The sequence below is a fragment of the Dendrobates tinctorius genome, unplaced genomic scaffold (genome assembly GCF_039654945.1).
Source record: "Dendrobates tinctorius isolate UK_male_01 unplaced genomic scaffold, ASM3965494v1 ptg000105l, whole genome shotgun sequence".
Lineage (NCBI taxonomy): Eukaryota > Metazoa > Chordata > Amphibia > Anura > Dendrobatidae > Dendrobates > Dendrobates tinctorius.
Genome location: NW_027361773.1, coordinates 1578435 through 1601850, shown reverse-complemented (window position 1 = coordinate 1601850; position 23416 = coordinate 1578435). Strand labels below are relative to the sequence as shown.

Sequence of the window (23416 nt, the reverse complement as noted above, 5' to 3'; positions counted from 1 at the left end):
GTTCCAATTTGCTGTTTGCAGCTGTAACAAAGTTTCATCTTCTATGTCAGATTATTCTGACTGTTACTGTTTTGCAACATCTGAAGAACCACAGGTTAAAGACCTCTGATATAAAACAAGTTGGAGTCATTGCCTCCATAGGTTCCCTCTTGTTAATAGAGATAAGGCTTATAACATACAATGTGGATACGACCACGTATAATGCAGTGTGACATAACACTAAAGCTGGCCATATATATTAGATAGCTGTTAGCCGACAGCTCTCTCCGTGTGCAGGAATGCTGAACTTGTCTTAGCATTTCTTTGAGAGAGCGTCTAAGAGATTTCTCTAGCAGTGATTCATCTCCAACGCCAAATAAAAGGTTTGGTCATTGAAACACATCATTCTGGATCCTTCTCTTGAAGGTAATCGGTCCGATATTCGAGGTAAAAGCAGCAAAGTTTTCAAAGCTACGACTTAGGTCGTGGAGAGGCCTGAAACATGTCAGTAACAGTGCGGCTTTTGTGCTGAATGTGCACATTCCACATGTTGGATATTAATAAGTCTAAATAAAACTTTGCTGCTTTTACCTCGAGTGCTTGACCTATTTCCTGAGATTGGTTTCTTGATGATCCATTTCGGTTGCACGAAGAAGCAACTAAACATATGGTGAGCCGGCAATATTTATTGCTGCATCTTCGAATTATTCTCTGCCCAGACATCATCGCTAGTTATGAGTGGACCCATGGAAGTTCTGGTACCCGACCTGAACTTTATTCCAATGTTCTGTTCAGGTACCAAAACTGTACCCGAACTTGAACCAGAACCTGAACCCCATTAAAAACAAAGGAGACCCAAACTTTTGAGCAGGAAAATCTCTCTCTCTCTGCAACTCTGCAACCCTGATCATTGCAACAGACTTCCGGAAGAAGTCTATGTTCAGGTTTAGCATCAGACCCCAGCTGTCCGGTACGAACACTGAACTTTTAAGTTCGGGTTCGCTCATCTCTGATAATCTCTTATTAGCCTGTTGGTAGATCCCGTCAGCATTAGCTGCTTTGGCTCATTGTTACATAATGTGAATGAAGTCGTTCAAATTTTTACAGCTGTAGCACTTCAGCGGACACCTGAGTATTATCAATGACATCTTAAATGGAGGACCCTGCAACAGATTTTGCATTAGGGTCTAAGAGCTTCAAGGTGTTCCATTGATAGATTTTTTAGTCTGTTGACTACTACTCAAAAGATCAAACAGCAATTAACTGATAGTCTCAACAACATCTCCTTAGCTTAATGCAATACACATTAACTACATATTAAAATGACAGATGTAACAAATTAATTATTTTTAAAAAATGAATTCCACACACTCAAATCTGTGTTTCCTTAAAGAAGCATTCCAAACAAAATTTTTATCCCCTTAATACCATATATTGCAATCATCATATTATATGGCTCTCTGTGTACTTACAATTGCTCATTTTGCCTTTAATTCTTCTCTTTTCTCTGCTGTATGTAGAAAGAGGAAGTTTCTTTTCCCTGCATGAGTCATTTCCCTCTTCAACTCCTGACCCAGCCGCTCCCTTCTGACCCCTGCCAGGGACTTTTAAAGATATGACTCATGCAGAGAAAATTGACCTCCTGTTTCTATATAGAGCTTAGAAGGATTCAGCTTGTCAGTTTAAACATGTGATGTCATAGTCCTAATGGAAAAGAGAAGAATTAGCTGGGTAGAAAGGCAAATAAGCAATTGTAAGTACACAGTGCTATATACTATGATGATTGCAATATATTAGAATGCTAACATTTTTGATGGGAGTGCTTCTTTAATAAGCTACTGTTTGAGGTGCCTGGAAATAGCATGGAGTCCTTAGAAGACCAGTAGACCTTTATTAGATTTGCATTATATATGTGAATTACAATAAAAACATGAACATTATAGTGATATGGAAGTAGCACATGTAAATATGTGCAGTATATTTTCCAATCTATATCTCTATATGGTTAGTGCATGACTTTGTCCTAAAAAGAGAACACACAGTGGAATGCAGTGACACTGCTTGCTTTCAGAGATGTGCATGCCTTGAGATATTACTCACCATTGTTTTACAGTGCTGTTTCAGTTTTTACTTGTCGGAGTGCTCATATTATTGCATGCAGTGCAGTCATTTTCAGTGTAAAATGATCAATATTTATTAGAAAGCACTAATGAACAAGTGCAATTTTTTTTCTCTATTGTTGGGTTTTTTGTAAAGTTGCTCAAATGCTCTCAGGTATGGCTGCTCTGAATGGAGGACTTGGCGCAACAGGCTTAACGAATGGTACAGCTGGTACAATGGATGCCCTAACCCAGGCCTACTCAGGAATTCAGCAGTATGCCGCGGCGGCACTGCCAACACTTTATAGTCAGAGTTTGCTACAACAGCAGAGTGCTGCGGGCAGTCAGAAAGAAGGTAAGAGTATACTGAATTTAGCTCTCTGAGAGATCGCATCAAGAGTGTTGTTTTAGAGAATGCTGCATAGGGAGATATTTGATTGATGGCTTCCCAGTTTATTGAATTTTCATTAAATTTATTTTCAATCCATGTCTCCTGAGAAAAAACGATTCTGTCATATTTATGAGCCCGTGTTGTGTAATAAGAAGTTATGGTGCACTTGGAGACACATCGCAGTCCATTCTGGGGCCTAGAAAATGACATTACCTATGCCCAATATGCTTTCTCAGGTTTCAGTCTAGGTTTCAATACTGCAATTTTTCAAAATGTAATGTGTGAGAACTAAACATATTAAACAAGATCACATTTAGACTGGGGACCTCATTTTATGCTGTCATCCCTTGTGAGGTCACGCAATATAATATTTTCCTGTGATGTTTGCACCATACCTGTCATTTTTAAATTAGTGATAGGACAACCATTAACACATTAGCGTCGGCAGGGTTTTACAAATTCCCCTGCTTCCTCTTTCCAAATTCACTTTTTACAGGATTGATTTTACACTGGCACCAAACCCAGCACAGGTTTTCTTGTTATACTGTTATGGACAATAATAATTTACTCGGAGAGATTTAAGAAGACGTCCAGAATATTATTGATAAATTATTCATCAGATTCACATTGATTTTCTTGCTTATGTTTTAAGTTTACTAGATAAACCCCACATAGTTGCAAATCAAGGTTTTCTTCCTAGATAAACAGCTGACAATGCAACACAGGATTGGGAGAGCCCAATAAATTCACTTTTACTGCAATTAGAAGTAATAAAAAACATAAATTTTAATTAAACCATTTAACAAAATGGCTTAGATGTGTGTGAAAATATTTATATATACTCAAACAGTATATGTGTGTGTATGTATATATATATATATATATATATATTTATATACACACACATCTATATATATAGTGCATATGAGACATATATACTTATATGACCGTGAGATACTGTATAACTATATGCTTTTCATGCTAGTGTATGGTCATGTTTGTCTAAGATTACACAAAGGTTCAAACAGCCCCGGTCTCCAATATCTGTTTCAATAAACAAAAAAAAGTTTCACTCCATAGTGCTAAGGCATGTCAATATGTTTATTGTATATGTAGATGGCTGCTCCTTGTATGCGCTTGTTCACACTAGCTTGGAAGTGCCAGTCAGTCTTTTGTCATTTGATATCTATGTTTCAGAATTGAAATGTACACGATAAACTTTAAGAACTTTTAATATAGCATTAAATAAATAATATATATCATTCATAAAGAATCAGGACGTAAAGTGTAAATGTCCAGTGCACTGAGTTCTGAAGACATTTTAAACATAAAGTATATGCTTCCAAATGATAAAGCTCAGCAGAAAATGCTGATAATGAGTGATGAAAATACAGTCCATACTGTCTAGCCATTCCTATTGATTTAGATGCATAACGTGAACGTGTGTCCTTTGATAAAACATAAAAATTCAGCAGCTTTAAAAGGGAACATGCCACTAGTTTTATGCTCTTACGAACTCCATCCACAAGGTACGGGCTGGTGAAACAGTATGAAGTGAGCTTACCTCTTGCTTTCTCAAGGTAGCATGGCTTAAAGGGTAATCCCAAGATGTCTCTTGAGCAGCCCAGAGCTCTGCAGTCTCCTTACTACCTGTTTTCTGGAAGGGTGAGCACTCCTCATTTGGTGACTGTTCTGGTCAGTTTCCTTCTGCTAATGTCATTGTTCTGAAGTCTGCAAATAGAGGTAGCAGTGTATTTGAAGAATATAAAAAAAACTGACCGCCACTTCAAAACAGAAAAAGACAGATGTGAACAGGTGCAAAATAAGAGAGCCACTCTATATATAACTAACAAATTAAAGCTGCATCCTGAAACACTATGAAATGTACAAATTAGAAAAAACACAGCACTCGATGACTGAGAGGGAAGTGCACAAGTAAGGTATCCAATCCACTATAGATTATAGTAAAGACTTGGCACTCAAAAGAGAAAATTGAATTTAACAATTCCTTTATTGTACAAAGCATCCAGTTCAAAAATTCTTGAACGTTTTCGGTCGTACAATCGACCTTCATCAGAAAAGGAAATTCACAGTTGATTTAACTGAAAGTAATAGCTGAGATTTAATTAGAGGATATGCCACATGTTGTGCATAGCATGCTTGTGTCCCTGATATGGGACTGGTACTGTTTGAGAAAGTATGTCCTGCCCAGGTATGTGTGCCACGGGAGTAGAGGACGCACTCCTACAGCAGCTGTACACACGCCTGGACACAGATACAGCGCTATTCCTCTGCACTCACGTGCCTTTCTAACCAGCGCATCCTCTCCTCCCGTTATTACCTTCAGTATCCGCTGCTTACCAGACGCCTCTTATTCCAGATTTTTAGACCAGATATTCAGTACTGAATATTACCACACAGGCCAGCTGTGTCTTTAATGATATATGGAATTTTCCATTACAGCTCCTTTCATTTAAATCAACTGTGAATTTCCTTTTCTGATGAAGGTCGATTGTACGACCAAAAACGTTCAAGAATTTTTTAACTGGATGCTTTGTACAATAAAGGAACAGTTAAATTCAATTTTCCATTTTGAGTGCCAAGTCTTTACTATAAACTATGAAATGTACAAATTGACTATATGAAATTGGAATTACATTACTGCTTTAGAAAATTAGTTAAAAAATTAAGGTACTAAAGACCCCGTCACACATAGCGATCTCGCTAGCGAGATCGCTGCTGAGTCACAAGTTTTGTGACACAACAGCGATCTCACTAGCGAGATCGCTGTGTATGACAGCGATCAACGACCGGCCCCCCTGCCGGCATCGCTGATCGCTCTTGGAAAGCCCTGGACATTTCTTTGATTGCTGGTCTCCCGCTGGCCAGCACGCATCGCTGCGTGTGACAGGCGGGAGACCAGCGATCAGCTGGTAACTAAGGTACACATCGGGTATCTAAGGAACATGCGTCACTTAGAAACCCGATGTGTACCTTAGTTACCACCGCGATGATGCAGGGAGCTGGTAACTAAGGTACACATCGGGTTTCTAAGTGACGCGCATCCCTTAGAAACCCGATGTGTACCTTAGTTACCAGCTCCCTGCATCAGCGTGCTGGTAACTAAAGTACACAGCGATGCCGCGCGCTCGGCGTCGCTGATGCTGATCGCTGGTGAAGCTGTCTGTTTGACAGCTCACCAGCGATCATGTAGCGACTCACCAGCGATCCTGACACGTTGATATTGTTGTCGGTATCGCTGGTGAGTCGCTATGTGTAACGGGGCCCTTAGCGTGTAAATTGGCCAACTGATATGAGTCTAATAGCCAGCAACAAGGCGTACCCCCTTTTTGTGACCTTAAAACTAACATGATGCCTCTCCCAAGCTAAAAGCCTACAATTAATTATATGGGCAAGGAGGATCAAGTATCAATCTCTATTGATAACCACCTTAGGCCAATGGGAGGAGTGCTCAGTCTGAAGGTGTGAAAGTGAGAGCCACGATTAGGAGAATTGTTCTGGAAACTAATGATGCAGGGAGCTGGGGGATTAGGAATGTTCAGGACTGATAAAAGTAGCTCAGTTAGGAGCTGACAGGAAAGGGGAGGGGATGAGCAGCTAACTGTATAGAAATCTGTGGGCTGGAGAAAGCTGACTAGCATCTTAGGAGTTAACTCCTCTCCTGGAATGTCACTACACTCAGCCAGACTCTGGTGGCCAAACTACAACCACTACTAGAAGCTTTGCGTATATAAGATAAAAGCACTCTCAACAGGAGATAGAAAGCAGGTAGTAAAAGCAAGTCAATTACACATTGCTTATTTCATGCTGTCCAATTAGCTAAGCCAATTTAATAACAAGAGAATACCACTTTAAGGCAAACTGGGTGGGTATATCTTCAAGACACCTTACAGATACACCAAGTAGGCACTTTTAAAGGAATCACGCACAATGGAAGAATAAAACTTTAGAATGCATAAAGCCATTAAGCGCGGGGCAGCACTCATTGGCTAGCACTTTTGCTTTGCAAGGCTATGTTTTTGGTTCAAATCCCACCAAGAACATCATCTGCATGGTGTATGTCTGCACCCCTTATTTCACCTAATGCTCACCATATTTTCCAGGTAGCAAATAACTTAAAATAATAAAATGTTGACATTATTTTAGTTATTAAAGTAAAGTAGTAACTCACGTTTTAACATCCTTTTTAGTACTTAGAAACTGTGTTTCCAACCAGAATACCAACTGAGTCATAATGGGTACTGTACTGTATACTTAAGTATAAGCAATATTAGTTGTACGACAGATTTAACTAAATACCAGTCTGTATGGGAGATAATTGGAGCCTATTAAAGGGAATCTGCTAGCAGGTTTTTGCAATTTAATCTGAATGCAGGGATAGAGAGCCTGATTCCAGGGATGTGTCACTTGCTCGGCAACATGATGTAGTTTTTATACAATCTGTGTTTTATCACCAGGAGATTGTCACTGCTTGACTAGGTGTCTTGTGCAAGCCAGGCTAATATATGTAACCCAGCTCCCACCCTGATTGCCTGCTTTCCCACAATGTACAGTGTACACAGGAAGGTGCCAATCAGGGGTGTGGGCGGGGTTATACACAACACAGCATTCTGAGTACCGCTACATCTACAGCAGAGAATACAGGGATTCTATCAAAACTACACCAAGCATCCTAGTAAGTAGTACTGTACATTGGTGGAATCAGGCTGTCTGCCCCTACATCATTCGCCTCTCAGATTCCATAGTAAAAGCCTGATGACAGATTCCCTTTAAAGGAGTCCCAAGAACACAGCAAGTAGCTAAAATTTTTAATGACTTTCTATTTGTTATCAATATGTAGTTAAATATATGTTTTATAAAATCATTTGAAAGCGTGCTTGGAAAGAGTTTCTAACTATAGTGAAGTCAGGCCTCCTTTTCTCTTCCTCTCAAGGCCCGGAAGGAGCAAATCTCTTCATTTATCATCTACCCCAAGAATTTGGTGACCAGGACATCTTGCAAATGTTTATGCCTTTTGGAAATGTAATCTCTGCTAAAGTCTTCATTGACAAACAGACCAATCTAAGCAAGTGCTTTGGTAAGGAAAATGTTATCAAAATAAAAACTGTTGGATCATAACTAAACTATAAGCCGCCCGGCATACTGAATCAAGCGTTTATAGAGGTTCTGTCAGAAGGTCAAAAGTTGCCAGTTCGTACTCTTGTTTTATGCCCATTGCCCCTTGACGCTTGCTTTTTTCATAATTCAGAAATATTTGCAGCCACACACTCCGATCCCGAGTACCGGTGGCAGTGCGGGTATTGATGTGAGAGACTCGCCCAAGTTTCTCACATTGCAGTTGCAAGTATGACCCCGGCCTAACACTGATTCCCACTGCAACTTTAGGAAAAAAGTTACTTTAATTTAAACCCATGTTCTTAGGTCAAACCCTATGTAAATAAAATATCATTTCAGCTTTGGCCTGATTTTATGTTTTCACATGTCAGAAATGTGGGTAAAATAAATGCATTTTATATAAAGAGTATTCTCTGTAATTTGTACATGTTGCTTGCCTGTCATTGAAGCGTTTAGGACAAAATTTTAGTTGTTTTTTTTAAGTGTAATACTGTTTAAAATGAGCGATGCACAGACACAATAGTTCACAAAGGAAAATGAATACAAACTGACATGTGGACATAGTGAGTAAATGAAACTAATTACTTTCAGTGCGGGCGAGCGCTGTTCCTATACTATCAGCATGTCACTTCTAGAATACCTAATCTTACTGCTTTGTACTAAGGCAGGCACATCACTTGCTAGGTAGCTTTGTCCCTATCATTTCTGCTGTCTTCTCGTCCTATGTTGCATTGTGACACCGTTCTTTTGTGTTTTGCCCTAAGACTCAGGACTCATTTCACAAAGCCTTGACTCAAGCATTTGTAAGGCTCTACTTAACTCATTGTGCAATGAAAAAAAACAAAACATGCGAATTTGGTTTTCCTAGATGTCTTCAATTTTGCCACCATTTAAATAAAAAAGATTCTTAAGATTTTGGCACAATTCTGGCACACACTGCTTGAAATTCAACTTTTTGGGCAGGAAAGATGTATATCTTTGTACCGTGTTAGCCAGTGGATAGAAAAATATTCAGGATTGAGAATCTTCAGTAGTTGATACCTTTTAATGGCTAACTGAAAAGATGGTAATACATTGCAAGCTTTCGAGACTACTCAGGTCTCTTCATGATGTGAGTAGTCTCGAAAGCTTGCAATGTATTACCATCTTTTCAGTTAGACTTTTTGGGCAGAATTTTTGTGACTAAATTGTGGTGCTTCAAAATTATATAACTCTATTCAGAGATTACCCACTTTTAAGCACATTTAGAACTGTCTAGCAAGGCATAAAAAGTGTTTAAAATCCATGAGAAACTTATCTGGCGCAAGTTTGAGGCAGAATTATGGTGCATGTTGTTTTTTCTCCTTGTTTGTTTCCATGTAATGCTTTGGGTTTTATTTTACTCTTTGCTCTTTATTTTAGTTATTTAATTATGAAATAATTACTGTTATTCTGTAGTTAAAGGACCTTTGCAGTTAGAGGACCTTTGACCAAATTTTTCATGTGGCAATATTGACTGCAGAGTGGAATAAAACATTTTATTTTGTTTTTGTGGTTATTTTACCTTTTTTTATTTTGCTTCTCTGTTATTAGCAAGTATTCGGCAATTATTTGGCATCTAATGAGTTAACTTTTGTTAAGTCCCAGTAGGTGGTATCAGATAGCAACTCATACAAGGAGAAGAAGTACAAGTCTCTGGTGAAACAAAACTAACTCATTAAGTGCCAAATATTTTGATTACTAATGTCTCTGCAACGGATTTGCAAAATTTATAAAAAACAAAAACAAAGGAAAACATTTTATTCCGTTCTGCAACCACTAATACATTGTGTGTCCAGTTCAACATGAAACATTTGATGAAAGGTACTCTTTAAAGGCGTTGTCTGGGACTTCAACCTATCCTTAGGATAGGTCATCAATGTCTGATTGGTGGGGCATCCCTGTCATCTGGCACCCCGTCTATCAACTGTTCCAAGTTTTGGTGGCGGGTGAAACTGCTCAGTTGCGGAGCTATATAATACAGCTCTGTCAACAGAATAGTGGGTTTAATGTGCAGTACATGGCTGCAGCCACTATTCCATTGATAGAGCTGTACTATGTAGCTCTGTAATTGAGCAGTTCCAACCACCGCCGACACCTGAAACAGCTGATCGGCAATGATGGCGGGTGTCATACTCCCACTGATCAGACATTGACGACCTATCCTAAGGACAAGCCCTCAGTGTTAAAGTCCTGACAATCTTCTTAAGGGTGATGAGTTTTATTACATAAGCCATTTTTCAAAAGTCGACTTGAATATTGCTGGCACATTGAGGCATATTCATCAATTTTTCTAACTAGAAGTCTAGTCTAAGTTTACACAATAAAGACCTAATAAAAATAAACCTGACCGTCTCAGAATGCACCATTTATTATCATAGTGGTTCATGCTATTTGATAAACTTGGTGCATCTTTATACTGTCTAGGCTAATTAAACACTACACGTTAGGTGGCGTACTTTGTGCCTGAAATGTGCTTCAGAATTTTGGTACATTTTTTGCACACAACTTTGCATTTATACGAAGAGAGTATCTGAAACACATAATAAATGTAGTACACATCATGAAAGACAAGGTTTTTTGGGTACAAATTGCACCAGAATTCTGATACATTTAGCTCAGTAAGTATCCTCCAAAGTTATGTCCCTTTTAAGTGGAAGTATGTTGCTTCAGATAAACTGAACTGTGAAAACCTTTACAAAGTTGGTTTTACAAATGTACACTAATTGAATAAAGGAAAGCCATGGTTATCTTACATTTATATTTTATATTACAGTACAACTCAGTCTGAATGTTTCTAATCATAATGTTGATATGTGTAAATGTACTGTAAAACCTGCTCTTCTCCTTGTACTCATTGTTGAGTGGCTCATTTTTAAACAATTTATCACCTTTCCTAAGAACAAAGAGAAACTTGTCATCAGATTCATGCTGTGCGAACTACGGGCAGCATGAATCAGATACTGGATGTGTGACTGTAGCAAGGTATGTTTTATTATGAAATTCTGCAGCGTTTGAGCATAAACATACATTGAAAAGCCAGCTGGGTACAGTGTGTATAGGCTGACTAGTCCGAGGTTCTTCCTTGCTGGTGTCATCCCACCACAATATCTTTGACTGACGGGTGTCTCCATATACAGACAATTGGAGCTGACCCGCATCAGACTCGTCAGCCGAGACATATAGTCCCTAGCCATCATTTCAAGTTATGTTTACTCTGGAATGAGGCAGCATTTCTGAGAAAGGCATACCTGGCTGCAGTCAGTCAGCCAGTGTCTGATTCATGCCACTCATGTTTCGGGCAGCATGAATGTGATGGCAGGTTCTCTTTACGTTATACAAAGTGTTCTTGACCTTTAAAAGTGTTAGACTAGGTTGACACCATGTTTTAAAATGTATCCATCCATTTTTTAGGAAAGTATAAACGTATAACACAAAAAAGTATGCAGCTGTATGGATCAGTTGGAATATACACATACACTTTACATTTATTTAATAGGGTAGTTTGTTTTTTTGAGGAGGGTTTAGTAGAGATGAGTATAGATGAAGTGAACTTGTCATGTCTCTAAACGCTATTAACCTGCGGAAGCGGGGTTAATCTGCAGGTTAGTAGAGTTATAAATCTGTGTGGCGACCTCACTGAGAGCCCCGCTGCCAGGAGGAAATCAACTGTATTCCACTTTCAGTCGTAGAGGCACAATTTTCAGGTCTTTGATCAGTAGGCAGTGAGCGAGCACCAGCTGTATCCATTTCCCGGCTTGACTGACAGCTAGCTGAAGAGTGCATCAGTGCTGATCTGACTATCAGTGACGGGGCATGTTTTCAGCTGCTGCTGATCATTGTACTGAGCGGTGACTGACGCCGCTCCTCTATGAATGAATGCTGTCGGGAGGAATAAAGTTAATTTCCTTTTGGTAGCAGGGGTGTCAGAGTGGTGATTAGTCCCATACTTCCAGGTCAATAGCAGTTTTTGCCATGACAGGTTCCCTTGACATTATTTCTTGTGATATAGGCAAACAAAGACCGTGCAAGATTATGTAATCACAACCTCTTATGTTTAGATACATTTCATATTAACTTCAATTATTAATCAAATATCATTTACTGTCCATTTTATCAAGCTATTCATATGCTAATTTCAAACCCGCAGCTCCTGTCAGTTTGCGCTGTGGATATATTACGCACCTTGTGCACGAGTTGTTTCAATATCCCCTGCACTTTGCTGACACTGTAAAATGCTGTAGATTTTCTGCAAGTGGATAGCGTAAAGTCCACTATGTTTTCACAACCTAAGATCAGTGTGGAAACTAAATATTAGCATTTGTTGTACCCATCAAAAACATTAGATTTTTAAGATTGTTTTTCAAAATGTATGCAAAATTGTAAAAAAAATGTACAAGGAGTCTTCAGTACATCCCCATATAGATTGACAATACGATTAATCCTTGGGTAATATTGGGAAGTTGGGTCTTATATGGCCAACTCTCCTGCAAAAATTGTAATGTCTTGTTCCATTTACAAGATCATTTCTAGAAATGTATCAGAAAAATATTTGAAATTAGAGGATTAAATGCAGATTTCAAGATGGTATTTAAATCCCTGCAGTGAAGGTTAATAATACATTGCTAGCTTGATGAACAGCTACTAGTATCATAATACTTAGAATCTACTTTCAACGTATTCTCTTAAGCATCGGGCTTTTTCATCTCACTGCCAAACCAACCTCTTTCTGAAGGTATTCAGGATTCACAGCATGCCCCAACATTTCCTTTCAGTCCTCGGAATGTTCCAAGCAGCAATACTGAAACAGCACAGATGGTTTATTTTATGAAATGCAGAGTTAAAGGTTCTTTAAAGCCAAACACCAATTCTCTGCTTAGTGAACAAGAAAGTGAGACATTTCACCAATCGTAATGCCTCATAGTTATTGCTTTATGACTATTAGAGAGAGATTTTCTGAAGTGTGAAGCTAGAGATTATTGGACTACTGAGTATTTCTAACCAATATTTGTATTTGGTATACATGTAGTCGACATTTACTGTTTATATGTATAGTCTGTTTTAGTACGAAGAACATTTTTCATCCATATATACTGCCACAGTATAACTTTATAATGTCCTTCCTCTTCTTTGCAGGCTTTGTTAGCTATGACAATCCCGTTTCCGCACAAGCTGCTATTCAGGCTATGAACGGCTTTCAGATCGGCATGAAACGTTTGAAAGTTCAGCTGAAACGCTCCAAAAATGACAGCAAACCATACTGATCTTAACCCCAGAAGCTTTCTGCTCTTATTTTAGCTTTCTTAGGGTAAGTCCCATGAGCCAGCCTATTCTCCACTGGGGGCTGAGGAGGAAAACATTGCCAACACTCACCAAGAGAGACAATTATTTTTACATTAAACGCTTCCATTCCCTTCTACCCTGAGCCCCAGCTCTTGCCATTTACTCTGGCTATATTTTTCTTACCCAGAATCCAGCAAGTCGTTTAACAGTGTTCCTTTTCAGTTTTCATTTCCCTATATTTTTTTGTATGACATCTTCAGATTTACAATAGCAGCGAAATAATGTGCAATTATACTCTGCAACCACTGGTGCCATCAAATGAGAAAACAAAAATACTGAACACATGATAAAGGTTCGAGGACCTGGTTGTATAATAGTGACACCAGCAGTTAGGAGGCTAGGCTCGTGGCTTAATATGAAAATAGTTGCCAAGCTACACAGTTTTATTTTTTTCATTTCTTATTTGTTTGTTTCCTTAATTAAGGCACACACTCACACAGGCAAAAACACAATCCTTCCAATGCGTCAGATTGTTTTAGAAACTTTTGTTTACGAAACATTTTAGTTATTAAAATTATTAAGGACCAGTCGTTACTGGTCAATTAACTTCTTAAAATTAATTCAGTTTGTTCGTAATATTATGTATGCTGTTATTTATTATTATAATTATTATTATTATCATCATTCTGTTTGGACAAGTTGTGTGTTATAAAAAAAACAAACAAAAAACCGTCTTGGAGAACTGTTTCTAAAGCTACAGGGTTTCAAAATAACTAAAGCGAGTGAATATACTTGACGTTACTTGAGAGATAAATTTAATAATAAAGGAAGCCACAGGCCTGTAAATTTTATTTGTAAAAAAACATTTCTATTTTTATACAAAAATTTTTACTGCCTCAGAAATAATGGGAGTTATTTATTGTTAACTTATTGGATACATAAAGAGAAGTTCTCGATGCTAGATAGATACCTTTTTGAAATAGACTCTAGAGTAACAAAATAATGAGAAATAATACTGTTTTATTTTTAGTTGAAACACCCATTATGCACAAATCACTCTCTTCCGTTTCTATGTTTTGTTTGATTATTTTTGTTTCCATCGCGTAGTGAAAGATTTGTCCTGTGACTTATTTGTTGTGTGGCATTTGTTCAAAATGGCCGCCTATTCCCTTCTGTAACCCTACCTGTCCTCCCCAAAGCAATCCATCTGCACTAACTCTAACTAGATGGTTTCTTTTGGGCTGTTCATTGTGCTTTGTGTTAAAATATATTCTATATATTTATAATTAAATGTGAACTATAGAATGCATATAGAATATTCTAATGGCTAAAAAAAATTGCATTACATTTTATTCTTACACTGGTTAACCTATTCAGTGATGGAGCAGACAGAACTGCATTACCTTCTAATGCACCACTGGTAACGCCAACACTGATAGGCTTAAAAAGTGATTTTTTTGTTTCTGCTGCATAGATTCTGTGTAACTTTATACTCTTCCTTGTTTTTTTTCCCTAGAACATCTCCATGCCTGTTAGTTCACCGTTTGCCTAGCATGTCCCTGTGGCGTCTGTAAAAAAAAAAAAAAAAAAGTTTCATCGTCCCGTCATTGTTTCTGATGTCTTTCTGACCTCACATCATATTTGATCCTCCAACTGACTTAGTTTGACTTCTGAAATTTGCATGTGATCTCATCTAGCTTTGAATTCTGGAAAAATAAAACACAAAAAGAAAAAAATTCAACGCAAGAAGCGTTGCAGCGTTCGCGCAAGACTGAAATTTACTATAAGATAAATTACAGAGAAAAAAAAGATAAAAAAAAAACCTGTGGCAAAAAAAAAGTTTTCTCTTTTTCTTTCTCTTTTTTGTTTCATAACATAAACAGACTTGAAAGTATTACACAGGGATTAGCATTCTGTCCGGTCACTGTTTCCTAAAGCAATATGTGTCCAGGAATGCAGAATGTTGGTTTCTAAATGAAGCAGACAACTTCCAAAACAGTTTGAGAAAAACTGTCTGATTTTAAGTCTCTAGAGCTCTGTAATAGTTTTTACATTTTTCAGGCAGTGTAAAGTTTTTTGATAAGGCCATTTTAGGTGGCTCACTTTCTCATTAAATTATATATATAGAACCACTTTTTTGTAGATTAGTATAAGAAAATATTTACCCTGTTTTGGGGCAAATGCTACCTAGTTCTGTCACCTTTTGCTGAACTGACTCACAGTTAGACAATCCATGGTTTAATGCACATGAAATTACCTATATTTTATACTGTTTCAATGTACAGAAAAGAAGGTAAATGTATACCGTGTCACGTTGGTGCTTCTGTGAATTTAGTTGTGGCTTCATTAAGTCTTAAAAGTCTTCTGTGTTCTATGTTTAATAAGTTTTAAAAGAAAAAAAAATTGGTTTACTTGAACAAAAAATCATTTTCAGAAATAAAGAGTCTGTTTGCTATAATTTCATGTGAAACAAGAAACAAAAAAAAAAAACAAACAAAAAAACTATTCCAGAAAAATAAGTTTTGTGTTGGCTTGTAAAGCATCGATGTTCTTATTTTCTATTGTGGGGAAACTTAGATGTGTTTGTGTTCAGCAAAATGTGACCTGTTTTTTTTTCTTGGAAAGAAAAAAAATCAGTGAAAAATAACAGTGCCAAATTCCAAAGGTACTTCCTGCCTAAAGCTTCAGTGTATTTCGTGTACGAAGTAATTTGATAACATGGGTATTTTATTATGTGTTTTGTATAAATCCCTTCTATTTAAAAAGAGAGGTTACAAAGTTTGTTAACTTGCTATCCTGTGGTCTTGTTGCCTGAAATTGTTATTGTTTGTTATATCTCTTTGATGTTTTTGGTAAAACATTGTATACAGTAAGTGCCCATGTTCCACTTTTTTAACCACTCTGCACATCGATCCTGTGAAAGCAAACCTCACAACTGTACTTTTTTCATGGTCTGTGGAAGTCTTTGCGGTGAAGAGGGTTGAACTGCTATTCCTTTTAAGCATACCGTCCAAAAGAATCAGGGTATATAAAACACATATAAGCACATACATGGTTTAAAGAGCACGTGCACATTGTTTACGTACAACTTTGGAATCATCCATGTTTCTGATGCCACAGTAGGCAAAGGAAACAGCACATGACGTCAAAAGTGCCGCATAAACTTCTCATCTCCATCCTTTGTATGTCTGAAAAACTTGTTGAACTTGTTTTTAATGTCTTTACTTTCCTAGCTGGCATTATGTCTAATGGCACAAATGGGGGTTGGCCTCTTTGTCCGCCATTATTCCCTAAATGGCTAGACTGTAATAGCATTTGATAAATAATACAGTGCCTCGTTTCTAAACCTCAACAAATGCTATCGATCAACAGTAGTCCGAGACTCCCTATGTTAAGTGAAATTTATTAAATTTGTAATCATTTATATATTGGTCCTTGCCAGTGTTCACTTCTCTACTCCTGGGTCCTACCAGTTTACTTCTCTACTCCTGGGTCCTACCAGAATTATTTGAGGGCTATTTTTGTATGAGAAATGCACAAAGATTATGACTAAATTTTATCTAGATGCCATTCTATGAATATATGTATAGAGATATATATTATAGAACACATATTTTTGTTATGTAGATTTATGCAGATTTGGATGCATCTCGAAATGAAAGCGTGCAATGACTGGTCCATTGTAACTTTTTATGTTACAATGAGCTATTTAAAAGGCATTGATCTAACACACCTAGAATTAAGGTGAATGAGAAAACCATTTACAATGTATAACGTCCATCCCATCCCCCCACATACAGTTGGATAATACAGAAAGCTAACTCTCTTAGTTAAGCATCCTACTGTATAAAGAAGAACACGTTCAGCACTAATGCAGTTAAACACAAGGATCGCACTGAAGGACGCTGCTTAAAGGACTAATACGTTCAACCAACTTTTCACCTTAAGATTCTAGTTTTTTGGCTTGTGTAATTCTGAAGTCATTTTAACTGTTCTGTTTTTATTATCTCAAGTGCTAAATACAAATAAGAAAAAAAACTTGTAGTTTCATAACATTTTAGAACTACATCTTACAAAGGAAATGTATTTGTGTTTCTTTTTGTGCTGTGAGAATTGTTGTTTGTAGAGATTAAATAAGAATTCATTTTGTTTCGCATTACAAATGGTTTTTGAGTATCGTCTGAGAAAAGCCAAAGTTACTGCAATTTTAGTGGAAACTGTAAGATCATTTAAGTATTGTTTATGTTTTCTTGATGCATTTTGGTTCTGTTGTGTGATGGAATTTGAGCCAAAAAGAAAAACAAAAAAAACAGGCTTTCCTATTTCTACTAACTGATTGTACTTATGCATTTTGTACCAGTGCAACATTTTATACTGGAGATTAAAAAAACAAAAGGAAAAGTTGTGGCTTACTCTTGAAGGCCCTACCATGACCGATTTTTGAGTTTGATTTCTGAATGGATTAAAGAACGGTGGTTTTGCTTTCAACATTAAAAAAAAAAAAAACTTTGGCTTGCTTTTTTCCTTTGCTTATACATAACGTAAAGATAATGTCTAAATGGACAGCGGTAAGTTACACTTTTTATTATGTGTTGTGCAGTTACACACTAAGGTAATTAGCGCTAGACGTACGCAGTCACTTTAAGTGGATAAATGTATTAGTAATACCTAAAAGAAAAAAAATCCAAACAAAAAAAAATAGGGGTTTGCTTTTTTGCCGTTTAGAACAAAGTTTTTTCTGACTTCCGTCTTCATTGTGAACATTACTGTGTAGTTAAAACAGTCAAACTTATTTTTGTAACGTATGTTATTGTGTGATGCAGTTTTTTGCTTCTGTCTCCTATATTAAACCATTTTCCTAATACTCGTCTCTTTGTGTGTTGTGTTTGTTGGTGCTCATCATGTGGTAAAACATTGATACACTTCACTGTTTAACGTCTGTTTATTTTTTTTTTTTTTGGCGTTTTTTTCTATGTTGTGTATAAAAGCTACAATCAATTCCATTTGAGAGAAAGCCCATTGCAGACAAAAAGGAGGGAGCAACCATTATACCCCTGCTTTTTGTTCCTTACATGACCCATTGCAATAGGGTTTACATTACATGTACAACGATATGTTTCTAATGAAGTCCTTGCTTCTACGGTAAAAAATAAGAAATATTGTAATTTGCAATTTACTTTAATGGCCATGAAGGTTATGGGTTGCAAATATAGGCTTACAGTATCTTACTAAAGTGTTTTTCAAAATCACAAGGGCAGATAATCTCTGTCCGTTCATGCTGGGATTATGGACGATGAAAAATGGATTAAATGTGGCTACCAACTAATTGACTCTCAAGACCTCATTGACTAGAAATGTTTTATAATTGTCCAGTCCTAGAACAGTTTCCAATTAAATTGTGTAATTGCTCTTCCAGTTTTTTAACCCTTTGAATTCATTTAATCTTGAAAATTTATATTTTCCTTTTAAGGAGTTTGTGAATTAGTTTTTATTTAGAAGATCATCATTAAAATTTCTAACAGAACCCCTAAAAGTATCCACTGAATCCAAATTTAACACCTAATTGGCCTTTGTTGAATATAAAGAACTATTTTTTTCTTGGATTTTTTGATTTTTCTGATAAGTATAAGCTATTGCTAATTTGTACCATTCCTCAGCATTAATAAAAGTTTGTTCAGTCATTTGAATACATTGCTTTGAATGTTATATTACAATATCATGAGGAATAGATGTCTTTTCTGGGAAGGAAAGCACATTACACATGAACTTAGACACAACTTTTCACATGGTAAATGAGATATCCCTTTAACATCTTATTAGTTATGCATTTGGTGCACAGAAAACAATCAAGGCACTCATTTTCAGGTTACAACGTTGCATTGTTTTCACAAATTCTGATATTTGTTATTGAGTTTACATCTAATAAATGGTACATAATGCACCAACAAGTGTGTATGTTTGATCTACCAAGTGTTCTTGGGTATCTACTCTTGGAGTGGCCATTGACTATAATGGTGCCTAAAGAGTCAACGTGTCCTCTGACATGCATCATTTTCGGGCATATATGCCTGCTGGAGGCGGACTCTCCAATGCAGCCTACTACACCTGAGTGTGTGCCTCCAGTAAGTGTAAATGCCCCAAAATTATGCATGACAAAGCACATGGTAAATTTGTCAATGACCCCATCGTCGCATACGCCCAAATTGCAGGAGGTATGGACATAAGCCCTGACAAGACCTATGAGCCTGGGGAAGAACGCAATACAGACGTCTGTGTATGTTTGCATATTCACCAGCTTATCAGTCACCTTAAAGAAGGAAAGAGCTCTCGACTCATGAATACACTGGGCTCATTAAAGGGAATCTGTAAGCGGACTCATACTGTCCGATCCAACATGAAGGCAGAATGAATCAGACTGGCTCCATTATTGCAACCATGTGTTTCACTCTGAAATCAACATCTGTAAGAAAGCATACTTTAAAATGATTGTCAGGAATAGTGCAACATAGATGTTTAGTCCAAGACAAGAAGAAGCCCGCTGTAACTAGCCATCCTAGTCACATAGTCCCTGGGCTGTGTTTTAGAGTATGCTTTCTCTAAAACTCTGTGCCAACTCAGAGTGAAACATACACGGCTGCAATAATGGAGATCATCCCTGACATTTGCTGGCAGTGGTACGAGTAGAATTAATCAAATGACAGGTTCCCTTTAAGTATATTTCCACTGTACTCAGTCAGGACTAATAGAGACCAAAACTACAAGTAAAAACATTGTTTGTGCTGTTTTGGTATATTATGTTATTTCAATTGGAGCAAATTATGACCTATGTATGGGATCATTACTTATGTATCAGTTGAGATCTGACCTCTGTCATCTCCTCTAGTTTCCCGAATGGGCCCCTTTTATTTCCATTAGAACAGACTGGCAATACACATACTTGACCACCACTCCATTCATCACTTATGAGACGTAAGTAGAAAAATGAATTCAATGCTCCAGCAGTCCCATAGAGAATGAAGTGTTGGTCGAGCATGCGCACTTGTCACTCCATTCATCACTTATGGGAAATAAGTAGGAAGCTGAATACAATGCTCCAGCAATCCCATCGAGAATGAAGTGTTGGTCGAGCATGCGCACTGCCACTCCATTCTATTGGAGTTAAATGTGTCCCATGATCAGTGGGGGTCAGCAGTCAAACTTTCACCAATCTAACAGTAATTAAGTTAATAACTTCCAGATTATTAGGGGTCTGACTAATGAGACCCCACCGATCCAAGACCTGGAATACTGAAGAGCCATGTGTAAATGGAGTAATGATCGATCACTGATGCTCCATTCATTCATAATGGATGTGCCATAGGTTGCCAATGTCTGCCGGCTGACCTTCAGCACTCCAGTAGGAATTAATTGAGCAGCAGTGGATATTACCAACCTCCACTTCATTCACACGTAGTTCTCAGGATCAATGTGGGCTCCTGTGGTCAGAAACATAGCAATCGACAAGTTATAGATAGGGGATAACTTTCAATCATGAGAATACACCTTTTAATGAGTCAGACATCTGACCATTGTATTATTGTAATGTAGGTGCTAGAAGAAATACCAAAAGTATTGAGAATTTGCAAAAGGAGCAATTCAATTAAAATATTCTTATAAATGTTTAATTTGGTTTGTTATTTTTTTATTTGTTTGCTCACCTTTACTAAAATACCGTAAATGTAAGTTTGTGTGACCCAAATAGTCATCAGATTAACTCAGACTATAAATATTAAATTATGCTTGTGATGATTAATAAATTGCAAGGCGATGATAAGGGTATTGGAAGCAACACTGCATATGAAAAGGGTTCTTTAGGATTGTAGAAATATATATACCTTATTACATACGTCATACTACAAATCAGTACTTGGCATTCAAAGGTGCACAGCTTGCTCATTGATGAATGATTTATGCATGGAACCCTCATATATGTGAGCTGCTCTACATTGGATATTCTCCAGGTAATAATCAGTACCTACATGCACACATGGTTCCCAAGAACAGGCTCCTATAGACCAAATTTCTGAACACGTATAAAACATTATATTCCCCTCTATACAACATTTTAATTTTAAAAAAATCACTCACAATTCCTGTAAAAAATCTGTCAATTCCATTGTTTGCACAAGATTTCACCAAATATAACCAAATTTAATATCATAAGCAAATATATGCTATATTTTTTCATTTGTCCACTCTCAACTAGTTATGTTCTTCAACATTGAAATTGCAACACTTATAAGGAAAAGTTGTAGATTTAAGGAAATCAGAATTGATAGACATGTTAATGAAATGCAAATGAAGGAATGGAAACAAAAAGTTCGAAACATATTGATTTATTCAGTATTAAGTATGAGCACCATGCACAGACTACACATACTTACACACCTTGGTAAACTATCAATGAGGTTATTATTGTCTAATGAATATTCTGAAAGCCATTATGCAAACAAATAATCAAGATTCACATCTGGCAGCTCCCTTTGCAATTGCCGACCAATGACGTCCCAGATGTACAAATCCAAAGACCTTGCAGGTCATGTTAGGCTGGAATGCTTAGACAACGCAGGCTTCTCACAGTACCACGAGCATCATGCAGCTTGGAGTCGTGTTACTAAACAGTTCCTGGGACACATTGCAAAAATGGCCATAACAATGGTTCCTTCATCAAATCGAAATAACGCTAAGTTGTTTTCGTACCTGGAATAAACTCTGGCTACATTATACTGTCCCACACTATAATTCCTGGAATAGGACCAGTATGGGGTGAAGGCTTCTTAGTGGTGTCGCTCACATAGTCTCAAAGTAGAGACAATAGGCTGGAACAGAACATTGGAGGAATATCACACCAGTTCTATCTTGATTGCTATCTGATTGATTGGTGAGGGTGGCATAATGTACAGTAAATTTACTCGTCTAGTCTTCATTCCAGGTACACTATCAGCTCAATGTTACATTGATTTGGTGGTGGAATCAGTTCTACAGTCATTTCATCAAGGTGTCCTAGGAGCTATTTTGTAACTCAATACTGCATGTTGCTCATGCTTCTGTGAGCAGCCTGCATGGCCTAAACATGCTAACATGGCCTGCAATGTCTCTGGACATCTGCTATTGATTACATTTTGGATGTCAGTTGGTAATTGCAAAGGAAACTGCCAGCTGCGAACCTTGATGATTTGCATGCCTAGGTGCTGGCGTCATGTCTGTGCATTGTATTGGAGTATTGAAACTGTTGATTTTTCCTGCAGACATAATTCTTCCTGAGAAAAGTGGTGCTACATGGATTTTTAACTGGTGTGAACATGCACAATGTTGGAGGGATCAGTGCTTTTAAGATGCTTTCACATATATCAGTAAAGTTTCCATGCCAGATAAAATGACCCAAATATTAGGTTACTAAATACGGGAGGGTCATCCAGTTATATTAATCTCTGTGTGCTAAAGACCAATAGCAGCAACAACCTGATCAATAGCAAGTGGCATATTCACCAAAATTCACTCAGAAATTGAGGCACAGTTTACTACAGTTTCTGATTTAACATAGCCCCATAGTACTTGACTTTTGATAGGGCTAATCAATTTTCTCAAAAATATTCAAATATAAAAATCTAGCATTTTATATTGAATGTGTCACATGGATTCCTGTCTTTTTACATCAATTAAGGAATCAGCTCTTCAGACCTTGTGGGGGCATCACAGAACCCGACCCCTATCAGAGGACAATAAACAGTTCTGTGCTGTGTTGTGTATAAATATGTGATTCTTCAGATTTTGTATTAGTCTATATTCCTGATGAAGAGACCTGCGTAGTCTTGAAAGCTTGCAGTTTGTTACCATCTTTTCAGTTAGCCATTAAAAAGTGTCAACCACTGAGGACTCTCAATTCTAAATATTTTTCTAGCATTTTATATAGCATATTAATATAGCATATAATGCTAGACTATACAATGTATGTCATATCGATCCATATTTTTTGCTCAGGAAATAAAAACTGTATATGACATATTATATATAATACTTTATTTAAATTTTTCAGATAGTCTGGTTAGTAATTTTGGTAATAACATGCACTCAGTACATCATAGGCTCAGTCACATTTTCACTCACTTTGATTGGCATCGTCATATTTATTCACTCTTATGATTGTGCTTTGTTTTTGGTAATAATCCAAAATATGGCAGGATTTTTTGCAGAATTTGTTTCTCATGGTTAAAATACCTATAAATAAATTGAAATGCAATATATTTATGTTCAAACTGTGGACTGGATTTCAAGAACTCAACAATGGATCTCTATGAAGAAAATAGATAATAAAAAAACATAAAAATAAACAATTGTCTCTTTATATTGAAAATTTTAAGAAAAAAAAATCCCTTCAGACTGAAAATGGTGTTACACAATACACAAAAAATTATCATTTCCAATAACCATCAAAAAAGAAAGGTGTGATCTCGCTGGCTTTGTGAAGCAT

The 23416-nt window shown here is 37.1% G+C and overlaps 1 protein-coding gene across 28 annotated transcripts in view; it reads left to right on the top strand.

Annotated features, from left to right (window-relative positions):
* CELF2 (CUGBP Elav-like family member 2) overlaps positions 1-17770 on the top strand; it is a 654777-nt gene extending 637007 nt beyond the window's left edge. For 11 of the 28 annotated variants that reach the window (XM_073589004.1, XM_073588996.1, XM_073589019.1 and 8 more), the window contains 3 exons: positions 2236-2433; positions 7400-7567; positions 12760-17770. In XM_073589004.1, coding sequence (XP_073445105.1) covers positions 2236-2433; positions 7400-7567; positions 12760-12887 — 494 coding nt within the window. In that variant the 3' untranslated portion in view covers positions 12888-17770. The remainder of the gene's footprint in view (positions 1-2235; positions 2434-7399; positions 7568-12759) is intronic. The other 17 variants (XM_073589015.1, XM_073589014.1, XM_073589002.1 and 14 more) reach the window with 4 other exon arrangements.
* Positions 17771-23416: the final 5646 nt, after the last annotated feature.